Genomic DNA, 24,509 nt, shown 5'->3' on the forward strand with positions numbered 1-24,509 from the left:
AATCAGTGGTTTAAGATGATAATTGATCATATTGTCGAGCAGTAGAACCGAACAGAAACATCGATTGAAAAGACAAAAAATTATTTTAATCATTTTTGTGTTTTTTAATTAATTTAAGTGTTTGCAAAAGTTAAATTGTTTTTGCGAAAGCCTTAAGTGTAGGTCCCATCCTCTGCCCAGGTCTTGCTAGAGAAGTTGAGGTATTTCAAAAAGGTGGAAGACTTTCGGTAGGAGATGAACATTTTTCTAAAGCTTCTTAATTTCCTAAGCTTCACAGATCTAAATAGACCTAATTTATTGCTTTTCTATTCTATGTTCTTCTCTTTTAGAGGGACTAGAAAACCTGTAGACAAGCTGTGTATTTGTGGTTGTTTGCTGAATGGAGTAACATTAATATTTGAACATATACCACTAGGGGGCGTGCATATAAAAAAAAAAAAGCTGAAGAAAAATGTGAAGCTATGTGATGGATGATTCCAGTGCTGACAGCAGAGTAATATACTGTATTTAAACTATATTTTTATATTCTCTCTCTTCTTATTCTCTTCTTTTTCTTCTTCTTCTTGTCTTCTGACCAATCTGATTAAGGCACTCTGTCCGAGCCAAAATGATGAATTGTTCCTCCACACTGCCCAACAGCTTCTTCTTCTTCTAGAGTGGAAATACCGGCCTATTGGATTACGTACACCCATTCTACACATAAAAAAGCTGTGTTTGACTCACGTCAGTGAGGGGAAATGGATCCTGTAGATGCTGTAGTTGCTCCAGGCATCAACAGGCAATTCTCTGAATCCAGCCGCCGCAGGACTGTGCTGTTCTTAATGTCTTTTGAAACAGGCCGGACTCCAGCAGCCACTGAAACCTCATAGAAGGCCAGTGTTACGGCAGCCGTGCAGATGAATAGCCATAAGTGCTTTAATCTTGTCTAAAGGATTTTTCAGTGCCTCAAGACGAACGGAGAGACGAATGGAACGGTTGGACGCAGTAGGCTCTCGGCCCGGCCTTTCACCTGTCTGTCTCCGAGTTTGATTTATGCACAGCGAGATTAGTTTTATCTCTGTTGATCTGCTGAGAGTGTAGCACCTGCAGCTCAGTCAACACGCCTCTTTCTCCCGCCGGTTTCGTGAACCACGGCCGCTAAGCCTGGCTTTGTTCGGTTTGGCAAGTGCAACTGTAATTGCAAGCTTGTTTGACATTTGGCATTGAAAGAGAGAGAGAGCAAGAACGAGAGAGAGAGAGTATGAGTCTGTGTTTGTTTGCTTTTTTTGCTTTTCTTTGGTGATCTACTTGAGTTTTCTTCCACTGAATGCTTGAACCAAGCAATGAGGACAGCCGTGGTTCTACAACCCCAAATCAGAAAAAACTTGGAACAGTATGGAAGTTTCTTACATTTACTTTGAACTTATTTTGGTTGCAGACAGTATGAACCCAAGATGTTACTTGTTTTGTCTGGTCAACTTCTTTTAAAATCATTTCATTTGTTAATAAACATCAGTTTCTTCATTTTAGGCCTTCAAACATTCCAAAAAACAACATTGAGGTGACAAGTATTTACCATTTAGCAATGCTGCAGTGAAGTCTTTCAGTTTGGGGTTTTCGTTTCAAAATTCTACACACATTCTCTGTTGGGGACAAGCAGGGTTCATACGCTCTTGAAAAACCTGGAAAATGCATGTAATTTGAAAAAATAATTTTTGGAAACATAAAAATACCCAGAAATTTTGATTTTTTTTTTTAATTAAAATTTGGTCTAAAAATCTTTGCGTTTCTGTTCATCGATGGAGAAAATCTATTTTTAACAAACAAAATACGTCATCTCAGAGTTAATTCAGTGGTTTAACCCTAAACAATGGAGCTGTCAGGATCTGACACACATTTTATTTAAAATTAAAGATTGTGTGTCAACATTTTAAGATTAATTTCAGGCCTACTATAATCAGTTTTGTTTTTATGGCCTATGTCTGCATTAAGGTTTTAAAAATCTTATAAAATTTGCCTTGAAGGCATGGAAAAGTCATTAAAATATCATGGAAATATATTGGTTAAAAAGCTGTGGTGTTGATGGCAGAATGTGTTACACTAAGACTTCTGTATTACATAATTTTTTCTGATATACCCCATGACAGGTCCTTGCTTTTGGACTTGTAGCTGATGATGATGATGATGGTGAAGCTGCCTGTTAGGATGGTGGTGAACTGAGGGGATTAAAACTTCGCGTGTAGACAGTTTAAATCCTCCTTTTTGATTTGCAAACCCTGCTAGTAGTCCTACAGCAGTAGAGCTTAGTGTTGTGCAATAAATAAAGACATACTATAGAGAGAGACAGAGAGAAAGAGAGAGAGCAATAAACCAGACTGTTTCTGAATCAGTTTGTCCGATTTTGCTATTTATATGTTTGAGTAAAATGAACATTATTGTTTTATTCTATAAACTACAGACAACATTTCTCCCAAATAAAAATATTCTCATTTAGAGCATTTATTTGCAGAAAATGAGAAAAAGGTGAAATAACAAAAAAGATGCAGAGCTTTCAGACCTCAAATAATGCAAAGAAAACAAGTTCATATTCATAAAGTTTTAAGAGTTCAGAAATCAATATTTGGTGGAATAAATCTGGTTTTTAATCACAGATTTCATGCATCTTGGCATGTTCTCCTCCACCAGTCTTACACACTTCTTTATGCTTTACACTCCTGCTGCTAAAATTCAAGCAGTTGATGGCTTATGATCATCCATCTTCCTCTTGATTATATTCCAGATATAATAGAGAGAGAAAGAGAGAGAGAGAGAGAGAGAAGTAAACCAGGCTGAGAGAGTGAGAGAGAGAGAGAGAGAGAGAGCAGTAAACCAGGCTGAGAGAGAGTGTGTGTGAAAGAGAGAGAGAGAGAGAGCAGTAAACCAGGCTGAGAGAGAGAGAGTGAGAGAGAGAGAGAGAGCAGTAAACCAGGCTGAGAGAGAGAGAGTGAGAGAGAGAGAGAGAGAGAGCAGTAAACTAGGCTGAGAGAGAGTGTGTGTGAGAGAGAGAGAGAGAGAGAGAGAGAGAGAGCAGTAAACCAGGCTGAGAGAGAGAGAGTGAGAGAGAGAGAGCAGTAAACTAGGCTGAGAGAGAGAGAGAGAGAGAGAGAGAGAGCAGTAAACCAGGCTGAGAGAGAGAGAGTGAGAGAGAGAGAGAGAGAGAGCAGTAAACTAGGCTGAGAGAGAGAGAGAGCGAGCGAGCAGTAAACCAGTAAACACTGGGCACTAAGCAGTCCCTCTTGTATGATGTCATCAGGGTGCGTCTGACAGATTTACTCCACATAAAGGGAAGTAATCCCGCCGTTCCGCAATATTGATGGCTTCCTACATTTCCTTCACTGGGGTTCCTGGAAAGTATTTCATGCCTGGGAACCAAACCAAACTTGAAAACATAAATTCTGCCATTGACCCTTGGTTAATTTTTTATAAATTCTACAAAACTAAATAAAAAAAAAATAAAAATAGATGTAAAATCTCTGATGGATGACTTCAGGACGTACCGACCTCAAACGCAGTTAAATTGAACCCGTTGCATTGTGTCAAGCCCAAGTGAGCATTAAAACTGGACATTAGGAGGCTTTTCAGGGCGTTCTGCTACACTGAATAGGCTGCTATTACCTGGGCCGGTCCCAGTGGAGGACCCAGTCAGCAGAAATTATTGATCCGTTAGGGTGAACCTCGGCGATCAATATGCCAGAACTAAACAGCAAAGCCTTTTTTTCTTTTTTTCTTAAGATGATAAATTCTACGCTGAAATAATGCACACTAGCCTCGGGGCTGAATTAGGGCTAACACAGGACCTGGGGCTATAAATCTGGGGGGTGCCCGGCCTATATCATGCCAACCCCCTGCACCCGTCCTGCACAAACACACATACACACACAAAGAATACACATTCTCTTATTGCAAAAAATATATTGTATCTGGATAAGGCCAAACCAGGGAAAAATGACAAAATACAACATTATAAAAACAATATTAAAAATACAGATACAACTGTCTTCAAGTCACAATCAATAACCAAAACAATCAATAAGTCAAAACTGCAGTGTAACAAGTCAATTTACATATTTAGTCCCACACAGTAATCAGATTTCTGGCTAATGCTAATGCTAATGGCTAATTAATGGCTAATTCATGTTATTTGCAGGCTGTTTTGTGTAGATTGCCGAGTCAGTCAGAGCAGCCGACTACCTACAGCCAATAGAATTGCGTAGAGAAAGAGTCACATGTCCAACCAACATGCTTTATCTTCTGCATGGCCAGAGCTGTTAAGGAAGAGCCTATAAGATGATGTCTACAGTATTAAAAACATGATAATGTTAACCACATGATAGTGTGGTTAAAGTAATGAGGACATATTTCATTAAACAAATTACCAGACATATATATATATATATATATATATATATATATATATATATATATATATATATATATATATATATATATAAATGCTTTATATGAGACCATTCATTTTTTTTGTTTTTTTATAATTTTATTTCAAATTTTTCCCATTTTCTCCCCAATTTACACGGCCAATTACCCAACCCACTCATCAGGACTCCCCCTATCACTAGTAATGCCCCAACACACCAGGAGAGTGAAGACTAACACTAAATGCTTCCTCCGATACATGTGAAGTCAGCCACCGCTTCTTTTTGAGCTTCTGCTGATGCAGCATTGCCGAGCAGCATCACAGCGCACTCGGAGGAAAGCGCAGCGACTCGGTTTCGATACATCAGCTCACAGACGCCCTGTGCTGCAGACATCACCATAGAGGTGATGTGGGGAGAGAGCGCCATCTACCCAGCCGGAGGGAGCAGGGTAAATTGTGCTCCCTCTGAGTGCCGGCAGCTTGATGGCAAAGCTGCATGAGCTGGGGTTCCAACCTGCGACCTTTGCTCATAGTGGCAGCGCTTTAGATCGCTGGACCACTCGGCGCCCAGCCCATTCATTATTGACTCACTTCGAGTGGGTATTCTCCTCTGTAGAGAACAACTTCAAGACGCTGAGAAAACTATTCCAGGTGACTGTAGCTCATAAAAACACTGAGAAATAAAATACTGTCAGAATAGGATAGCTGCTTTAGATCAGATGACTGTTCAAGATTCAAGATTCAAGATTTTTTTTTTATTTTCACATCACAGAGTACAGGTGTACATGTGAGTGAAAAACTTGGGTGCAGATTCCCACCCATGTGCAGAGAAAAATATTTGCAAGAAGAATAATAAAATAAAATGTAATATAACCAATGTACACAGTATACTAAATAACAATACACATAATAACTTACACTTAGACAAATATTGCACAGATGTAGATATACAGATATCTAGAGTGTGAATCTGTGAATCTATTAGCACCATTCCATGACATGACATGACAGGACTCTAGCCTCAAAAATTGTGACTTGATGTGGACACCTCGGGTGTATGAACAATAAATATGAGCTAAACAGGCAATTTTTCAGATTATGTTTATTATATAATCTGGATTTTAGCCAGAGCTTTTAGCCATCATACTGTCGTCCATTGAGGTGTGTGGAATGTCCATAAGTGTATGTGTCTGTGCAGCACATACATAGGGTTATCGCAGCGGACACAATTGTATTTAAATATGTACTGTTTTTTTTACTTGTTGTCCTTCATATTTCATCTAAATTTGATGATGAATGGACCAACAGAAATGGTCCAAAAAACTTGGAATAAAATATTTTTACATCGACTTCCATTGAAATTTAAGACGATTTTTTTCCTTCTACTTTTAAGCTACTAGTTTGGAGATGTGTGTATGGTCTCACGTGTCCTGTATGTACATGTGATGTACATGTGTTTGTGTGTGTATTTTTTTTTCCACTACGTTCCCTCTCTCTTCAGTCACTGCGGGATGATGCAGCCACAGTCCCCGCCTCCCCCTCCTGCATCACAAACATGGCGGCAGCAAATGCACACATCACAGCTGCCACATCACAGAGGCCACATCCTCAGCAGTGGGCTGCCGGAGGACGGGCGGAGACGGTGACGGGGGGTGGGGGATGAATAATGACGCTCCAGTGTGGCACAGTGGGCCACTGATAAGTGTTCTTGGTGGTCTGCAGTGGTATCGTCCAACCCAGCACCCTCCCCACACTGCTAAAAACAACAGCTTTCCTTCACCGACCGCATCATCATCATCATCATCATCATCATCATCATTCACTTCCTGTTACTTGTATTATTGTAACCCTAGCGTATAAAAACAGTAAACAGTGGCACACGGATGAATGAATCTTGGTCAGCTGATGGTCAGCTGGCGCTGCTGAAGACTGTGTGGTTGTATTATGAGGGCTCTTGTCCGATGTAATAATCACAGAGAAGAGGGAACACAAACACAGCGTTCCTGCGGTCGGCCTCTCCATCTCCGCACCCACACAAACACACCCCCACTTAAGGTTTAGGGTCGAGCCTCATGTGTTGGGTTAGAAACCTCTATTTTGACCCTATACTGCTCTGAAAAGAAAATAAGAGACCATTAAAAATGATACATTTCTTTGATTTTACCAAATGGAAAACCTCTGGAATATAATCAAGAGGAAGATGGATGATCTCAAGCCATCAAACCAAGCTGAACTGCTGGAATTTTTTTGCACCAGGAGTGGCATAAAGTTATCCAAAAGCAGTGTGTAAGACTGGTGGAGGAGAACATGTCAAGATGCATGAAAACTGTAATGAAAAACCAGGGTTATTTCACCAAATATTGATTTCTTAAACCTTAAAACTTTATAAATATGAACTTGTTTTCTTTGCAATTCTTTGAGGTCTGAAAGCTCTGCAGTTTTTTGTTATTATTTCAGCCATCTTTGTAGGACGTTTTTAATGGTTGTTTTGTCAGAATGGCTGATTAGTATATCAGAGTGGCCAAGGGGTCTGTCAGAATGACTGAGCGGTCATTGGGAATGACTGAGTGGTCGTTAGGAATGACCAAACGGCAAAACGGCCAATCTGTATAGTCGGGCAATCTGTTGAAAAGACCTAACAGTCTTTAAATGACAGAATTGTCTGTCGCAGTGTCTCTCTGAATTTATGAGCGATATACAGTAGCAGAACAGATGAGCTGTCAGTGGGAATGGTGGAGCAATCTCTCAGAAATTTGAAGCAATCTGTCGGAATACAGGAGCAGTCTGTCAGAATAGCCAGACGGTCTGACGGGGTGGCTGAGCACTCTGACAGAATGTCTGTGCGGTCAGTTAGAATGGCCAGGCAGTATGTGAGAATAACTGTGTGTTTTGTTGGAATGACCAAACGACCATGGCAGAGTGGCAAAATGGTCTGTCGGTAAGGCTGAGTGGCCATTTGGAATGACCCTGCAGTCATTTGGAATGGCCAAACGGTCTGTCGGAATAGTCAGTTAGTCTTTTGAAATGACTTATGGGTCTATCAGAATGGAGGGCGTTCTGACTGAATAATCTGTCTGTTGGAACGACCAAATAATCTGTTTGAATTGCAGACCGTTTTGTCGCAATGGCTGAGCTGTCTATGGGAATAGATGAGCGGTGTTGCAGAACAGGTCAGCTGTCTGTGGAAATAGTAGAGCAATCTTTTGTGTCAGAATGGGTGTATAGTCTGTCAGAATGGCCAGGTGGTCTGTTAAAATGATTTAGCATTTTGTCATAGTGGTGGGGCAGTCTGTCGGTGTGGCTGAATAATTTGTCAGATTGGCCGGGCTGTCTATCGGAATAACCATGTGGTCTGTAGGAATGGCTGAGCTACCTTATAGAATGGATGAGCTGCCTTTGGGAATGGTGAAACAGTCTTTTTGAATGTCTGCCGGTCAAGTGGTCTGCCGGAATGGCCAATCAGTTTGTTTGAATGACCAAGCCATTTGTCTGAATGGTCGAGTGGTCTGTTGGAGTAACCGAATGGTCTGATGAATAGGTTGAGTGATCTTTCACAACAGTTCACAACAGTTTTCTTTTTCATGTATGATCACTGCACAAATAAAATAAGGCTGCACTCCACAGTCTATCTTTCTGTCCTACACAAGTACAGTGAATATAGTTGTCTTCTCTTGTCTTCACTTAGAGATCAAAGAAAGAGCAAAAATGACTCTTTTACTAGAGTTGACTTTGTAGACCCATGAAGAACAAAGTTCCCAACCACCCCACACACATTTGACTACCTCTGAGTAATTATTCTGAAGTTTCAAAGCTGAATTCTATATATCGACCTTTTCTTTGGAGCATGCCCTTTATCAGGGGCTACGATAAAATCTGTCTGTGGATCAATGTAATGGAACCTAGTTGGCACTATTAGATCCTCAGGACCTCGTTTGTCGGGAGAGATGAAGGGTGTATCTGGTTCGGCTGAAGCTCTGATGAGCGCTGAGTTCATGTTTGAGCAGAATAACTATGAAGCGGTTGTCTTTGATTTGAATCTGTGCTACATTACCGCATGAATACTGTATCTGGAATATATGTATATATAAAATATTGACGGACAAATCTGAATCAATTTGTATTTTGTGTATCATTGGAGGATTCTGTGAATACTAGTAGGATACTGCACTAATATTAAGTGTCCAAATGTTTGTGGACACGCCTTCTAGGGAAACAGTGGCAATAGAATAGGGCTTATGTAGCGGATATCTAGCAAATCAGGCACAAAGTCATCCCTCTGGCATAATAAACTCTTTTTAATACCCTTAATTTCAGAGGAAACAATGACTGAGCAGGTGTCCTAATACTTTTTATTATTGTTTTATTATTATTATTTTTTTACAAATAGGGTAACTTAACCACCTAGAGAAATGTTGACCTTTAACCCTTTAAACCCTAGCCTATTTTTGTATGTTTTTTTTTTCTCGCTTTTTGATAGTTCCCTTTCCACTTGTTATAACACAGTTATAACACAGTTATGTAACATTGAGCTGCTCAAAAATGTCATCATTTGACATGTAGATGCTTCTAGAACTTGAAATTGATCATGTTTTGATTTTTTTTTTATTATTTTTGAAGGTACAGACTTCAAATCAATTCACACCAGAGTTTTCTTTTAAGGAATATTTAGATTAGAATGCATATTAGATGAAATTATAAGGATTTTCATGGTAGTTAATTACATGCCTTATTACTGTTACAGAATACTCAAGCAGCACCAAGCAGATTTTTCATTTTTCTTAATATTCTCACCTCTAGGATGCAGATTGCTAAGACCTTGACAGTCATAGCAGGCTAAGAATTTGAGTAATTTGGGCCATCTGGACACTACTGGGTTTATTCAAATGTTATTTGATTTCATACCTCATATAAATATTTTAGAAGCACTATAGGTAAATATTAACAGCTTTTTTAGCGTTTATTTATTTATTTATTACGCTTTTTAGTCGTCAAAAGAATGTTTTTTAGCAGAGAAATCTTCTTCTTCCCTCTGCGGCTCCACTGATTCATCCTGGACACAGACGACACAGTAAGCGGTGATAGCATAGTCGCTAAAGCTAGTTAGCTTGGAGTCCGTCGGGGAATCTTCCTCAACGCTGGCCAATGGAGTCCCTTTCTAGGTTTCTCTAAGATTTACTTATTCCTGACGTTACAGCAACTTGTCACCACTGCGTTCGTATCAAAAAAGTAAGAATTGTTACTATTTATCTCAGTAAAGGCGGAGAGACTGACTAAAGTGCGACTTACTCCGTGAGATGCTCACCAGCATCCCCGCGTTTTTGATTTATTAAGATAAATCAATTATTTTTTCTTTTGGACATATCAGTGCCAGCAGTGACATCATGAGATTTAAACATGCGGATCATGGTGTTTTGAGACAATAAATATTAGCGTTATAATAAAAAAAAAATATGCATGGAAATATGAAAATATTACAGTAAGCCTGTTCTTGTAGGTGTATTTTACATAGATAGATCTCTGAAAAACAATTAAATTCAGCGCAAGGTCAGTGCTATTTTTAGAAACAATAGGGTTTCCTGTTTGTCACAATGTGTCATGTCCTGGCCCTGTTTCCTCTGTCCTAGGCCTGTGTGTGTCCCACGTGACCTGTGCCCCCTGTGTTCTGTCCCAGTACTTTTCCACCTGTGTCTATTTGTAGCTCCGCCCCCTAGCCCCAGGTGTTTTCACTTCCTGTGTTTGTGTATATAGTTCCCCTGTTTCACTTTGTCCTGTCGTTTGTCTCTCCGCGTTTCTTTGTTGCCTTAGCCCTAGTTTCTTGCTCCTTATATCTCTTCTTGTTTATTTCCTTGTTCTGTTTTGATTTCTTTATATAATCCTAATTTGTAGTTAGTTAATTCTGTCGTGTCTTAGTTCCTCGTTTCCTTAGGCTCCCTGTTTTGTTTATCTTTATTACCTCTCGTCTGTTCCTGGTTTGTTTATTTGTTTATGATCTTTTGTTTCTCTCTTTTGTTTGTTTCTTTGTTCTCTGTTTATTTATTAATTTATTTATTTAATGTTGGTTTCATGTTGGTGCGTTGGCGCATTCCTGAGTAATTAAGCGCTGTATAAGCAATGCACGAATTTTGCGCATTTTGGGAATTTGCATCAGTGGGTTTTTAGGCCCAATCCCATTTCTCCTAAGATTGAACTAGTCTAAAACACATCAGATCATATTGCAATCACTCTGTTTCTAAGAAAATTCTCAAAGAAAACCAAAGAAGTGGGCCTGATCAAATAATGAGTTAGAATGTGTTATCTGTGATACGTCCAGTTGCTGCCATTGGAACTCCTTGATTGCTTGTGTGGTGCTGGAGAAAGATGAAACCGAAACTTCACGTGAAGCATTGCCCTTTATACTACCAGTAAAGGTCAGTTTCGGAATGCAAAGTTCAGAAGTTGTTTACGTTTTTAATTTAAGGGCATTTTTTGAAGCTTAGCTTTGTAAAATCAAATCTAGACATACGTGGGCATCTCCAATATTGTTGAAAAGCTTCCAAAACATATTTCCACCTCCACAGAAATCACAAGCAGCTTATTGTCTGAGCCTCTCTGACTGATCGGCGAGTGGGCTGCTGCGTCTGAGAGCCCGCTAATAGAATTCATTTCCAATTCCCACGAGCGCTGACAACAAAACGACCTACTGGCTGACCTTCCCTGTTCCATTAGGTTGTGTGTGCTGCTCGCAATGCTAAGCACAGCATGGCTTTCTGAGGGCTTTCCGTTGTGATTAAACAGTACACAAATGGGTGCTAGCTTTTAATATTAGCTTTAAACCTTGAAACAAAGAAATCTATAACTGTAGCTTTTGCATGAATGTAGAGTAAATAGAGGGAATGCATTGTTTCAATGCTAATCTTTAGCTGCACCATAGACTGTGTGTATACATAGACACTGTGGTTCCATTCCATTTAATTCTGTAGCATAATATACCATTTTTCTTAAAATTGTCCTACCAAGTTTAAATGTCCCAACAGTAAAGGTGCTGCCTGGCTTGGCTAAATCACATCACAGATTTTCAATAATGTTCAGGTCTGGGGAATGAGATGATCCTTCCAGAACGTTGCACTTGTTCCTCTGCATAAACGCTTTAGTAGATTTTGAGCTTCGTTTATCCATCCCAGGCACAATTTTAACTTTCTCACTGATTCTTAAACATTGTTCTCAAGAATCGGCTGATATTGACCGGAATCCATGCGAACCTCAACTTTAACAAGATTCCCAGTACTCCAGAGTCCCTGCACTGATCACACAGCCCCACAGCATAATGAAACCCCCACCTAATTTTACTGTGGGGAGCAGTAAAGTATTTATCTTGGAATGCTGTTTTCTTTTTTTCGCCATGCATACCGCCCTCCAAATAATTAAATTTTAGATTCATCAATCCACAGCACCTTATTCCAAAATGAAGCTGGCTTCTCCAAATGTGCTTTAGCTTTAGCATACCTCAAGCGACTCTGTTTGTGGCGTGACAGCTGAAATCTCCGAGAGAGCTTTTTGTATCCTTCCTCTAAATCATAATATTGAACAATCTTCGTCTTAAGGTCATTTGAGAGTTGTGTTGTGAGGCTCCCACGTCTCCACTCTTCAGAGAAGACTAGCAATTGGCCACCTTAACCCTTTCTCATAATTGGATTTACATGTGTATGTAGGTCAAGTTTCAAATGAGCTTACTTAACTAATTTTTTGTTCCAATAATTAGTGCTAAAGCCATTCAAATCAATGAAACGACAATGGTGTCTAAATTTATGCACTTGCCTTATTGTGTTTAAAGACTTCATTTCACTTCTCAAATATCACTCTGCTGTTTGTCTGCTATAAGATATATATAAATTAAGAGTGCTTTTTCATGCAACTTTAACTAGCTAGTGATATTAAGAAACATTGCGCTGACCACTGAGCTGCGCTAAATACCAAATTCTAAATGCTCAGTGTTTGTGCTAAACTTTTAGCATGCTCCACAGATTAGCACAACTCTCATTACAGGCTAAGCAAAATGTAAACACACAGAGAAAACCAGCAGACTCCAACGCGCGGAGCTCGCCGGTACAGCAGTGAAGACTTGAGATAACGTCAGTAAGGCTAGGTGGAGGTGGGGGATCATAGCTAATCTCCTTTAGCGGGACAGGTAAGCCTCCGCCGCCTCCTGTGCACACGTCTCTCTCATATCCGTCCACGGCAGGAGCAGAGTGAGGGGGTCCATCTGGTGAGAAAAGCAGAGAGAGAGACGTCAGAGCTGTCAGTGGGGTTGACAGTGCGGTGATTTTCAGCAGAGATAGATGATAAAGAGAGAGATAGATGAAATCAAAGACTTGAAAGAAGCTGGATCAGATAACTCTTTTATCTGCAGGAATGTGTGAATGAATGTGCCGTAGGTGTTGGAATTTCAGCGAAAGTCAGTTAGTGAATGAAAGAAAGAGAAAACCTGCAAAATATGGGTTTTCTTTGTCTTTGTTGGAGAAAATATAAAAAGATCATTGTACAACATGTAGAAGCCGAAGTAATGCCAGAGTTTCAGAGTTTTCAAAGTTGGTATTTTCAACTGAATCGCCCCCACAATTCATATTTCCTGCTAAGAATGTCTAAAGAACGTTAATAACCCCAATTTCCGAAACCAAGATGGCTGTGTTGCTCATCAACAGCAGTAATAAAAAATTATCCCAAAAATCACCAGTGCACCTTGTATGAATCTTATCAGTCAGGTTGTAAGGAGCAGTAAAGCCACTCCGCTGAAGTACAGAGTTAAACAGGAGTTTCAGTGAAGTTTTTCTCCAGTACTGAGGCTGGAGCAGTATTAGCATTAGCCGCTAACCGCAGGGCTAGCTCTTTTGCCACTCAAAGATGAGTATATCGGACTGTAGCCTGTGTATTAATGTGTTAAAACAAGCCACACGCTGATAGTACCCTGGCTTACCAGAACACTCAGGGTTTTGTCTGTGTAGCGATGTCGGCGGTATTTACTAGCGCTAGTTGCTGCTAAGAGCGGCTAGCGCTACTGCTAAAATATTGGAAATCTTAGCTTACTGTAAATAAGGAGAAATCTGTGTAGATTTACATCCAACGCTCGTTTCACTTTGAAAGAAAATATATTTTTTAAGAATTACAGTTTTGTTTGTTTACTTGAACTTGGCTGGCTACCGTCAGCAGCAAGTGGGAGGGGCCTCCCTTTGAGAGGGATTCTAATAACACTTTCATTGTACTTTTCTGAATTGACAGTCACAGAATTTAAATGTGTGCTTTTACATAGTTTGACGTTGCATTTAAATCATAACCAATCAATCCTAGGTGTTGATTGGTTTGCTTGCCTTGTTGCAATGGGCCTGCACTTTGTAAAATGTTAAAGATACCCAATTTTAGGCCATTCGAACATCCCAACTCCTGTGGCCTTGCCATGAGCGTGCTGGCCACCACACTTACAAGATAACACCTCACAACTTATGTATACAGGTAAAGAAAGCCATTTCTAAGATATCTGCTGAGGTAACACTTTGTAATCATGCTACTTATGCTGTTCCTTAACATTTGCATATCACTTTTTGAATCTGCTCAACTATTTATATAGCTCTGGAAAACAATTAAAATACCACTTCAGTTTCTGAATCAGTTTATCTGATTTTGCTATTCATAGGTATATGTTTGAGTAAAACTAACATTGTTGTTTTATTCTATAAACTTCAGACAACATTTCTGACACATTCCCAGATTTAGAGCATTTATTTGCAGAAAATGAGAAATGCCTAAAATAACAAAAAAAAGATGCAGAGCTGTCAGACCTCAAATAATGCAAAGAAATCAGTATTTGGTGGGATAATCCTGTTTTTTAATCACAGTTTTCATCTTGGCATGTTCTCCTCCACTATTCCTACACACTGCTTTTGGATAAGTTTATGCCACTCCTGGTGCAAAAAATTCAAGCAGTTCAGCTTGGTTCGACGGATCTTCCTCTTGATTATATTTCAGAGGTTTTCAACTTGGTAAAATTAAAGAAACTCATCATTTTTAAATGGTCTCTTATTTTTTTCCAGAACTATATGTACAGTATATGCCAGGCACTTTATGCCTGTTAGTCAGTGTGAATGGTGATGCTGATTTATGGTACTTTGTGTTTTGTATTCTAGTCGTGCAAATCAAGGGCACTGGCTGTTTCCAAGGACAGTATCTTCCGTCTTTCGTCCCAAACGTTCTAAAAATACTCGGAATGAGGCGGAAATCCTGCTTTAAATGAAATAAATATGAATGATAGCATCTCTAAAATGCTGGGGAAATGGCTGATGGGATGCCTGGAGACATAATTAAAATCCATCTGGCGTGGATGTACAGTATGTGACACTGTGACATTTTATTAAAGCCTGGGAAGCCTGGGTCTTGGCTTGCTGGGTTTAATGCTGAGGTCGCCTCTGTACGAACCGTTGATCTGATTACTGTGGAGCTGAATCGGCGCGAGTATCTCAGACTCTGAGAGTCTCAGAGTCTGTGAGCGAGGGTCTCTGCGAGTGTCTCCGGGTAAGACGAGGAGCAGGGAGGATCCTGAAGTGGAGCGTCGCACCTGAATGGCTAATATTGTCCCATCCCCCCTAGTTTCCTACGTCCTTCCCTCACTTTTCCCCCCCAGTTATCCCGCCTCTTCCTCGCTGCACACTCCACGCTCCAAGCCTTTAGCCTGTGCTGTCACTGCTGTCATTGCTCCACTGCTGTCCTCCGGGACTCCTTCAGGTCACTGGTAATGACCCTCCCCAGCGGCCCCTCGCTGGAGCCGAGGACGCCCTCGCGTCTCCGGGCTCTGATTCCAGGCCTGTGCATGCCTGGGTCCTTCTGTGTCAGCCAGTCCTGTGGGAAACAAATGAAACGAGGACGAGCAAGGCAGGGCTGGAAGGAGGGAGAGCGTGCGCGAGAGCGAAAGAGTGCACGAGAGCGAGGGAGTGCGTGAGAGAACGCAAGAGAAAGAGACGGACAGTGGTAGGGACCAAACGAGCTGAGCCCTGCACTTCTGGCGAAGGCAGGAGAGCACGAGGGAGATATACAGAGAGAGGGGGAGCAAAGGAGAGAGAGCGAATGAGCGAGAGAGCAAGCGTGAGAGTGCATGAGAGAGAAAGAGAGAGAGAGAGAGCAAACGTTTCTCAAGGAGAGAAAAGGAGGGCAGCAATTATTGTATGCAACACCCTAGAACAGCAGCGGCAATAAAGTCGTTCCTGCAATCGCGAGCCAGCTGCTCTCTCTCTCTCTGTCTTTCTCTCTCTCTTTCATTCCCTTGCTCTCTCTCTCACTCTCTCTCTTGATTTCTTCCCTCAGCTGGTGTGTGTGCTCTCTGCATGCGCTATGTGATTGATCCGGGGGAAAATGCTGAAGTTCCGAGCGGACCGGAGGATCAGGTAGGTGAGGCGAGGGACGCTATGCAGGTGAACGCTATGCAGGAGGACGGTGGAAAGAGAGCGAAAGAGCACGAGAGAGAAAGAGAGAGCGAGAGTGAGAGAGAGAAAGAAGATAAGAGGGAATGAGGGACAGAGAGAGAGAGAGAGGGAAAGAGAGAGAGAGCGCGAGAGAGGGAGACGAGGGAAGTTAACAGCAGCTGAGCTGGAGGTCAGGCAGGAGGACTGCAATGCAGTGCTGGAGGGATACGTCCCGGCTTTTCTAGGCAGTCCTCGTGGACGTTGTTGTTGAGATCTCGGCATGGTGTCTGTGTTTGGAAGTACGTGCGTTTTCTGTGGGGGTTGTGCTTGTGGAGTTGCGACCATGTGCTCCAGTCTGGCTGTAAATATGAGTGCTGTCAAATGAGCTCAAAACCGCTTCAACGGGTCCTAACGACTTGCCTCTGCTCGCATTGACTCGCCTTGAGTTGCTCGGTCAATCTAATTAGGTTTGTAGGTTATGCTCAATCAAGTCGCGAACCTGCTCGGTCGCAGCAGACCCTTAGAGCCCTATATTTGCATCTCTGTGTTTGGATATATGTGTGTACGTGAGCTTATGGATGGGAGGAGGTGTGCAGGCAGAGTTGTGGCCATGTGCCTGAGCCTGGCTGTAAATATGAGCGCTGTCAAATTAGCCTGGAACTGCCAGAGCGCGTCTTAACAACCTGCCTCTGCTCTGACTTGCTCTGCCCTGAGTCGATCTGTCCCTCTAAATAGGTTTGTAGGTTATGCTCAAGCTCAAGTCACAATCCTGCCCGGTCGCAAAGGACCCTCCAACGGGACCCTAGCTGGAGCTCTGAGACCCTAGAGTTGGACTACATAAGCAGCACACGTCACCTACCAAGCCGTCCACACATCATGCACCTCTCCACGAACAGACAGCTTGATGTTTTTTGACCAGATTTTACCATGTGTTTCCCAGTGCTCATCTGCTTTTCTAGGTTGCTGCAGAAGGGTACGGGGGAAAAGGGTGCGTGTCAGAGGTGCATACCTTCGGAATGAGTGTGTTCCTGGCTGCTGTCCCTTGTCCCTCCTCTACCTATCTCTCAGAATGTGTGTATCACTGTGTGTGTCTCGGCTAGGAGACTGCCCAGACAGTCGGTGCTTGTATTATCCCAGTCAGCGAGCATCCAGTGCCAGGAATTTGGCCAGAAGTTCTGCAGCAGGCCTCCACATACTTCTTAACTTCTCGTAAAAACTTCAGAAAGTTGAAGGGGGAGATTTGTCTGCCACATCCTCGGCTCACTTTAGGACCCTTAGCAAGCCACATCTGTGGTAGCAAATTTTTTTGCCGTTTTCCACTGAATTGTTCTGCACAGGTACGGATTAATCAATTAATCTAGTTTCTTTCTCCATTTGCTGTGTAGCTTTTAATAAGAAGCAGGAAACAGGATGTGTCTGATCTAATTGATGTCTAATTCCTGTGTGCTTGCAACTTGCAAACCAAAGCATGCTAATCAGATGTGAAATGAGTACCTGTGAGTTTTCACACTGGAAACTTGCTAGTGTGAAGAAAAGAGCGACCTGGCTATGGACCTTGTGCAATATTGGTGCTGCAAAGTTAAGCCTGGCAGACACTGTGGGATTTTTTTTAAATCAGATGCGTTGTGGAGAGCTCATGTTTGAATCATTTGTTGTGTATAAACAAGGAGGCATGCTGCTACCTCAGTATAAATGTGTGTAGGAGTGTCTGAAGCATTGTCCACGTGCGATGTGTATTCAGTGACTTGGATTTCGTCTGCTGGCTAATTACATATCCAGAATCAGTATCAGTATCAGTCTATGCAATCTACAATACTGGTTTTCCTCTTTTATATTAAACAATATGTAGATAGATGATATGAAATGTTTTTGTGATTTGCTGGCATACCATTTAAAAGTTTCAGCTCGAAACATCTCCTCAAAATTTTCTCCATATACCCTAAAGCAAGGTTTTTTATGGGTATATTTAGAGTGAATTTTGGGAAAACAGGTTGTGACGTTAACCCTTAGAACCCTACGGACGGATTTTACCTCCAAAATCGCACCTTGTGTTCTCAGCTTTATTACTCAGGAATCCCTTCACACATAAACATAACCCATATATGCTTAGAAAGGGCGGAATTTACTCTTTCTAAAAATAAATCTACAAGAAACCCATTGAGAAAAACACCTAAAAAAGTTTGATCTCCTTCCCCAACCAATATTATTTACCTTTAGAGCTTCAAACATATTTATATGATGTTTCAAACCAAATAATATCAGTAAATAAAGACTCAAAAGTGTCCACAGAAAAAGTGTGAAACTACCTGCTTTACTCAAACTAAAGCTAGGTATGGTGTGCACACTACTTTGTATAGTTTTTAGTTTACTTGCACATTTTTACTTAAACATTTTGATTCATTTAGACTAAAAAGTTTACATTTCTGTATATAGTTTTCTTTGTGTGTCCTGATTAAAATACTGAAAGGCATAGGCTGCTCTGAGTGTCAGGTGGTTTTTAGTATCTACATGTATCCTAGAGGTGTGATTATCAAGAAAAATAACTGCGCCTGATGCTGTTTCTCCATGTATTTTATCAAAGTAATAATTAATAAGCCATGTAATGAACTTTAATCATCAATATTCTTTTGCTTTCAACTCATATACACTCTAGTATAACCATTTGCAAATAAACGTATATAATATATACAATGTGGTTTTCTGGATTTAATTATATAGATATTCTGTCTCTCTCTGTTAAAATTAACCTACCGTTAAAAATATAATCTGTTCATGTCTTTGTCAGTGGGCAAACTTACAAAATCAGCAAGGGATCAAATAATGATTTTCTTTACTGTTTGGTACCTGCATCAGTGCAGTGTCCATCCCTAGTTATTGGTAAAGTTTATATAGGTGGCTCATTAATGTAAATGCACTAGAACCTACAGAATCTCTGTTCTATTACTAATCATGTGTTTATGAATCTCAATGGGACGCAGGTTAAACAGAAAAAGTAAAATCAATGATCCAGTTTCCTTTGGTCTACCTGTTCGATATCTGTTACTTAGTACACAAGTGATGACTTTCTTCTTTAGGATATTCCATACGGTTGTACTGGCTGTGAAGACTATTTGTGCAATGATTCAATGCCAGTGTAGAATCCCTGCAGAAACACTTGTAGTTTAGACAGAAGAAAAATGAGCAAGTGCAGAAGTCCCTAGACTACATCCTACCTGAAAGTGTGGCAGTGCTTAAAGTGGGTCGAGACTCTGTGTTCAGGTCGAACTGGGAGCTGCCTGGCGGGTTAAGCTCAGAATGGACCGCTGTGACTTTAATAACATAACCTAACTGTTAGGACAGTAGTGTAGAACAGTGCAGTGTTTGTTCCTTCAGCAGCTTTGTGTTTAACTTTATTTCAAATATTTATTCACAAGTTCGTCTGTTTAACACTACTCACACTGACGGCTGCCATTAAACACACACACACACACATACAGTATATATATACACACACACACACACACACACACACACACACACACATATACACAGTGAAATGGATGTGTATTGATTTAGCGTAACGTGACTCAGTCTGGCTGCTGAATTATTAAATACGTTGTCTGAAAGATTGTTGTGGCTGCTGATGGAAATTACAACACATTTACCCGTCGCTTTTCCATCTTCTTCTGTTTTACAGCCAGAATGACCCGAATGGGCCAGCTGGGCACCCACTGATCCATACCCGCCTGGAAGAAAACGGACCAATCCTCAAAGCCCTGCCGTGAGTCTGCACTCTTTCCCTTTTTAACAGTCACTCCTGTGACGTCCTGCTGGGACTAATCAATACATATCAAATTGGGATCAATATGGGTGATCGGTGGGTCCAACAGCAGTGGACGCTCATTGCATAACTAATTTGTGTCCTGATTTGAACATTAAATGTACAGTTTTATGAATGTCTGTAAAATTGTAGCCTAAATGACCAATTATAATATTATTGTTGTAATGCAACTTTATAGAAATTAGAAATAGGACAAGATAAACGTAAAATAGATTAAACCGAATAAGACTTAATCTTTAGTTTGGTTTTATCTTCCTTTAAATGTACAGACAAAATGTTTCTGTAGGCTTATGAGTTCATTAAACATCAATTAAGATTAATAAACCCATCCCAGAATAAGTAATGCTAGCTCAAACCATGACACTACCTCCACCGTGTTTCAAAGATCATGAGCAGATCTTTTCTTTCTCCAAACTTTAGCCTATTCAGCATCTGTTATTTAGTACACCAGTGACAACTTTCTTCTTCAGCACATTCCAAACAGTCATTCTGGCTATGGTCAATATTTGAGCAATGGCTCTGGCTGATTTTGATCTTCTCTCATCTTTTCTTTCTCCAAACGTAAGCTTTTCCACCACATTGGCGAAGGTTTATCTTTGTCTCATCAGTCTTTAATCAGTTCACAGGATTGTCTCTGTGCTTCTTGCTAAATTCCAGCCTGGTCTTCCTATTCTTTTGGCTAATTAGTGGTTCTTATCTTCTGCTGAAGTCTTTGTATTTTTGATTATGAAGTCTTTTATGAACAGTAGACTATGATACCTTCACTCCTGCCCTCTGGAGGTTGTAGCTGATGTCACTAACAGTTGTTTTGGGGTCTTTATTTACAGAACTCTCAACGTTCTGTCATTAACTGCTGTGGTTTCCTTGGTCTACCTGTTCAACATCTGTTATTTAGTACACCAGTGACGACTTTCTTATTTAGAAAGATTCTGTTTTTTTCTCAGCTTCACACTTGCTTGTTTTTCATGTTGGTTACTCCTCTAACTATGAATTTATAAATGCTCAGTCCGCACAGATAAAACCTAAACCGTGAAACTAAGTGTAGACATTTAACACTATTTATTGTTTAAATAAAATAATCAATGTAACAGGACACACCTGGGCAATAAAACACCCCTGACAGTCACATGTTTCAAAACTTTTGCTCAATAGAAAAAAGGGTGGGTTCAGACAGAAGGTACTATCTTTTGAGTTGTGTATCAGATCTAGATGTATGTAAATATCTGAAAATAATATTCGTCTTTAAATATTAAACCCAATTGTTTTTAGTCTATAGTAGAAATACATGGATTGACTTCACTGTTCCAATACTTTGGGAGGGGACTGTAAAGCAGCTTTTTATCAGAAAAACAAAGTAAGTTGAGGAGGGTGGTGTGTGGTGTGTGGTAGAGGTGTCTCACACACACACCTAGAGTACATACAGTACCATAGATAATGTTTTTTAAAGCTGTTGGGAAGCATTAGAGAAGATTCTGGCTTCAGCAGGTGTCTCTGATCCCGGCTGCCCCCTGCAACACTACCCTCTTCTATTGTCCTCTCCCGGATGAGGTGAAGACGCGAGTAGGTTTACAGTGTGTTTAGGGAAACAAGGTGGGGGTGCAGCAGGGGGAGGTTGGGGAGGTTGGGGAGGTTGGGGAGGTTGAGACCCACTGTTGGTGTGGGCATTCATTGTAACCCTATCAAAGCATTGGCACAGGATTAGATACGGGGAGACTTGGCAACCAGATCAGTCCTGTACTGCTGTCAATAGCTGCTCAATAGCATGTATTCATCGTAGAGTAATTTAATAGCATCTCTGCTAATATATGAATATTAGGGGTATAATGATTCACGTATCTGTCAGTGCTGAACTAAACAACTCCAGACCAAATGCAGACCAGATTCGCTACTGAAATTATTTTATTTTATATATATATATATATATATATATATATATTAGCTACACAAATTATACAATTTTTAATTGGTTATTACTGATTAAAACTATTAACTACTACACTGAACAAAGTTGGCTTCTTTTTGCTGAGCTTATAATGGTTGCCAGTGCTATTAAGGAGGCGTAATTATTGAAATTACAATAATATAAAGAGCAAAAGTCTTTAGCTAGAGCTAAAGTTATTGATAGTACATTATGAGTCTGTAAATTTCTGGACACACCTTAAATTCGGTGTTTTTTCGTTATTTCAAAAAAAAAAAATTAATGATCTAAAATTATATTTTAGAATTATCAAAGTATTTTATTCCACTTTTATTCTACTGCAATGTGAGCTATCAGTTAACAGCTGTGCTGAGCTTCTTTCAAATTACTTGAATTTCTTGCCATTTTAATGTGTTTGAGAACATCCGTTATGAAGTTGTGGAGAGATAGAGTAGGCATACAGTGAATATCCCTGTTTGAGTAATGATCTATATCCGTGTTATAGCAACTACTCAACTAAGTAATGAAAAAAATAATTTATGAAGCAATGAAGGTCAGTCAATTTGAAACATTTCAAAAACTTTAAGAAAAAAAGACAAAAAGACCATCAAAAACATTATGATGAAACTGGCTCTCATCAGGACCGCCCCAGGAAAGAAAGAGCAAGAGTTACCTCTGTTGCACAGGGTACATTACCAGCCTCAAAAAAAACTTGGATAAGACCACCTAAATGCTTCATTTTACATCATTTTACATGCATGAGTATTTTACATCGAATGAGAAAGTGTGTCCAAACTTTGGACTGGGACTGTATATACAATGTAAATTCTAAAAACGGTGTATATACATAACTAGTTTATATTCATAAAGTTTTAAGAGTTCAGTATTCAATATTTGGTGGAATAACCCTGGTTTTTAATCACAGTTTTCATGCATCTTGGCATGTTCTCCTCCACCAGTTTTACACACTGCTTTTGGATAACTTTATGCCTTTACTCCTGGTGCAAAAAATCAAGCAGTTCAGTTTGATTTGATGGCTTGTGATCATCCATCTTCCTCTTGATTATATTCCAGTGTGGAATACCAAAAGTGGTCTCTTATTTTTTCCAGAGCTGTATGTGTGCCCATGTTTATTATTATTATTTGCTTCTTATTCTTTTAAAAAACTATAAATATTTTATAGGTCATATTTCTGATTAAAGTATTACCTATAAACGTTTTTTTTTATTATTGTATTGTAATTATGGCAAATCAATCAATCAATCAATTAATCAATCAATCAATCAATCAATTAATCAAGCAACCTTTATTTAAACTATTTAAAAGTACGTTGAGGGTGGCCCTCATTTACAATGTAGACGAGCAATTACATAGGGAGGGGATTGACAACAAAATGTAAATAGCATAAATAAGTAAAAAAAAACAAACAAACATAAAAAACATCATTTTAATAAGATATATAAGATAATTATTTTTATTAAATTATTAAATTTGTAATTTTCAAAATATTATTAAGATATACAACAAATAAGGTAAAAATAAGAATTTAAAAGTAGGAATCATAAATTCATAGCAAAAAAAAATCTAAGGTAATCACATAAAAGAGTAAAATATAAATAAGCAATAACTAAAAAACAAACAAAAAAAGAAATGTGAAAACAAAACAGCTAAAACAAACCAAGGTTAAAAACTAAAAAGTTAACTAAAAAACTAAAAACATACCAAAGATCATAAGATCATACTGTATTGTACCACCGCTAATTAATAGGGATTAATTAACAAACAAACAAATTAGACCCTGTTCAATCAATCACTGTATCTTATTACTGCATTCTTTCATTTATATCATATGAAGTGAAATCCAATTTCTGTGGTTTGTGTATAGGATCAGTAAATCCTGCAGTTTAAAGAGTTGTCCGGCTCGGTGCAGCTCTTATCCTGTGTGTGCTGACGGGGATCAATACCGGCTGCAGGTCCAGCACGCATTAATAACGCATGACGCCTCTGAAGCTGAGGTCTTGATGGTCCGAGGCAATTAATACAGCGGCTTGGCACCGGAGCGCCAGCGGAACGCGGCACGGTTTCATAGCTCAGCTGAAATTCAGCCGAGCTGCTCGCATTAGCGATGTTTCTGTACGCCCGTCTGCGTTAATCTTTAACACGGTGCACGCTTCTGATTCACTGTAATGATTTTACTGCATACAAATCAATATTTACTGTGTTCAGAACATGTTCCTTATTACTGATGCACAGAGCATCATATTAGTTTTAAAATGAAGATACTGTACATGTCATGTGTTTGTGCACCTTCTTATTCAGTGCTTTTCACAAAGGTTTCAAAAAATATATATTTTCTACAATGTAAATGTGAAGGAAGACATTTTTAAGAAATAATTCTCTCTGATTTCATTTTTTTTAAGTATAATATTGGCACAGTGCCAATATTACACGTTATAACACAAACCTAGAGTGTATTATTGCGATTAAACCACAGTTCCATTACCGCTGTTTATTAAAATATTTTGAGTTAAAGAGGACAAGAAAATATGATCTTTTTGGTTATAAAAACTCTGCAAGTTAAGATTTGTAGCTGTTGCACTGTTTGGTTTGTAAGCGCTGCATCGTTGCTAGGTTACCTGTATGTGGCAGAGTATTCCATGGAGAGATTCAGTTACAGTGCATTATCGGCTGATAATGGCACTCACAGACCGCCTCTCAGCCAATCACATTGCAGAGTCGGAACTAACGGTGGTATAATTTCTATTAATAAAAAGTAAAGTGTTTGTCTTTACTGTCAACAAAAACAAACAACTGAGCTGGTTATACTTTAAAAAATCTAAACTAGAAAAATCAAAGACAATTTAGTTTGCTACACAATTCCACATATCATAGTTCTGATGTATTTATGTATGTCAATATTAACATACAATATTTAAAATAATAATAAAATAATTA

At 39.6% G+C, this 24,509-nt stretch overlaps 1 protein-coding gene across 10 annotated transcripts in view; it reads left to right on the forward strand.

The window, feature by feature from the left end:
- The window catches only part of plekha6 (pleckstrin homology domain containing, family A member 6), a 141,064-nt gene that overhangs the window by 15,662 nt on the left and 100,893 nt on the right, over positions 1–24,509 (forward strand). For 9 of the 10 annotated variants that reach the window (XM_049471616.1, XM_049471620.1, XM_049471619.1 and 6 more), the window contains exon 2: positions 19,493–19,576. In XM_049471616.1, coding sequence (XP_049327573.1) covers positions 19,493–19,576 — 84 coding nt within the window. Of the gene's footprint in view, positions 1–15,685; positions 15,799–19,492; positions 19,577–24,509 lie in introns of those variants that run through there. The other variant, XM_049471618.1, reaches the window with a different exon arrangement.

This window comes from Astyanax mexicanus, chromosome 24 (genome assembly GCF_023375975.1).
Source record: "Astyanax mexicanus isolate ESR-SI-001 chromosome 24, AstMex3_surface, whole genome shotgun sequence".
NCBI classification, from domain to species: Eukaryota; Metazoa; Chordata; class Actinopteri; order Characiformes; family Acestrorhamphidae; genus Astyanax; species Astyanax mexicanus.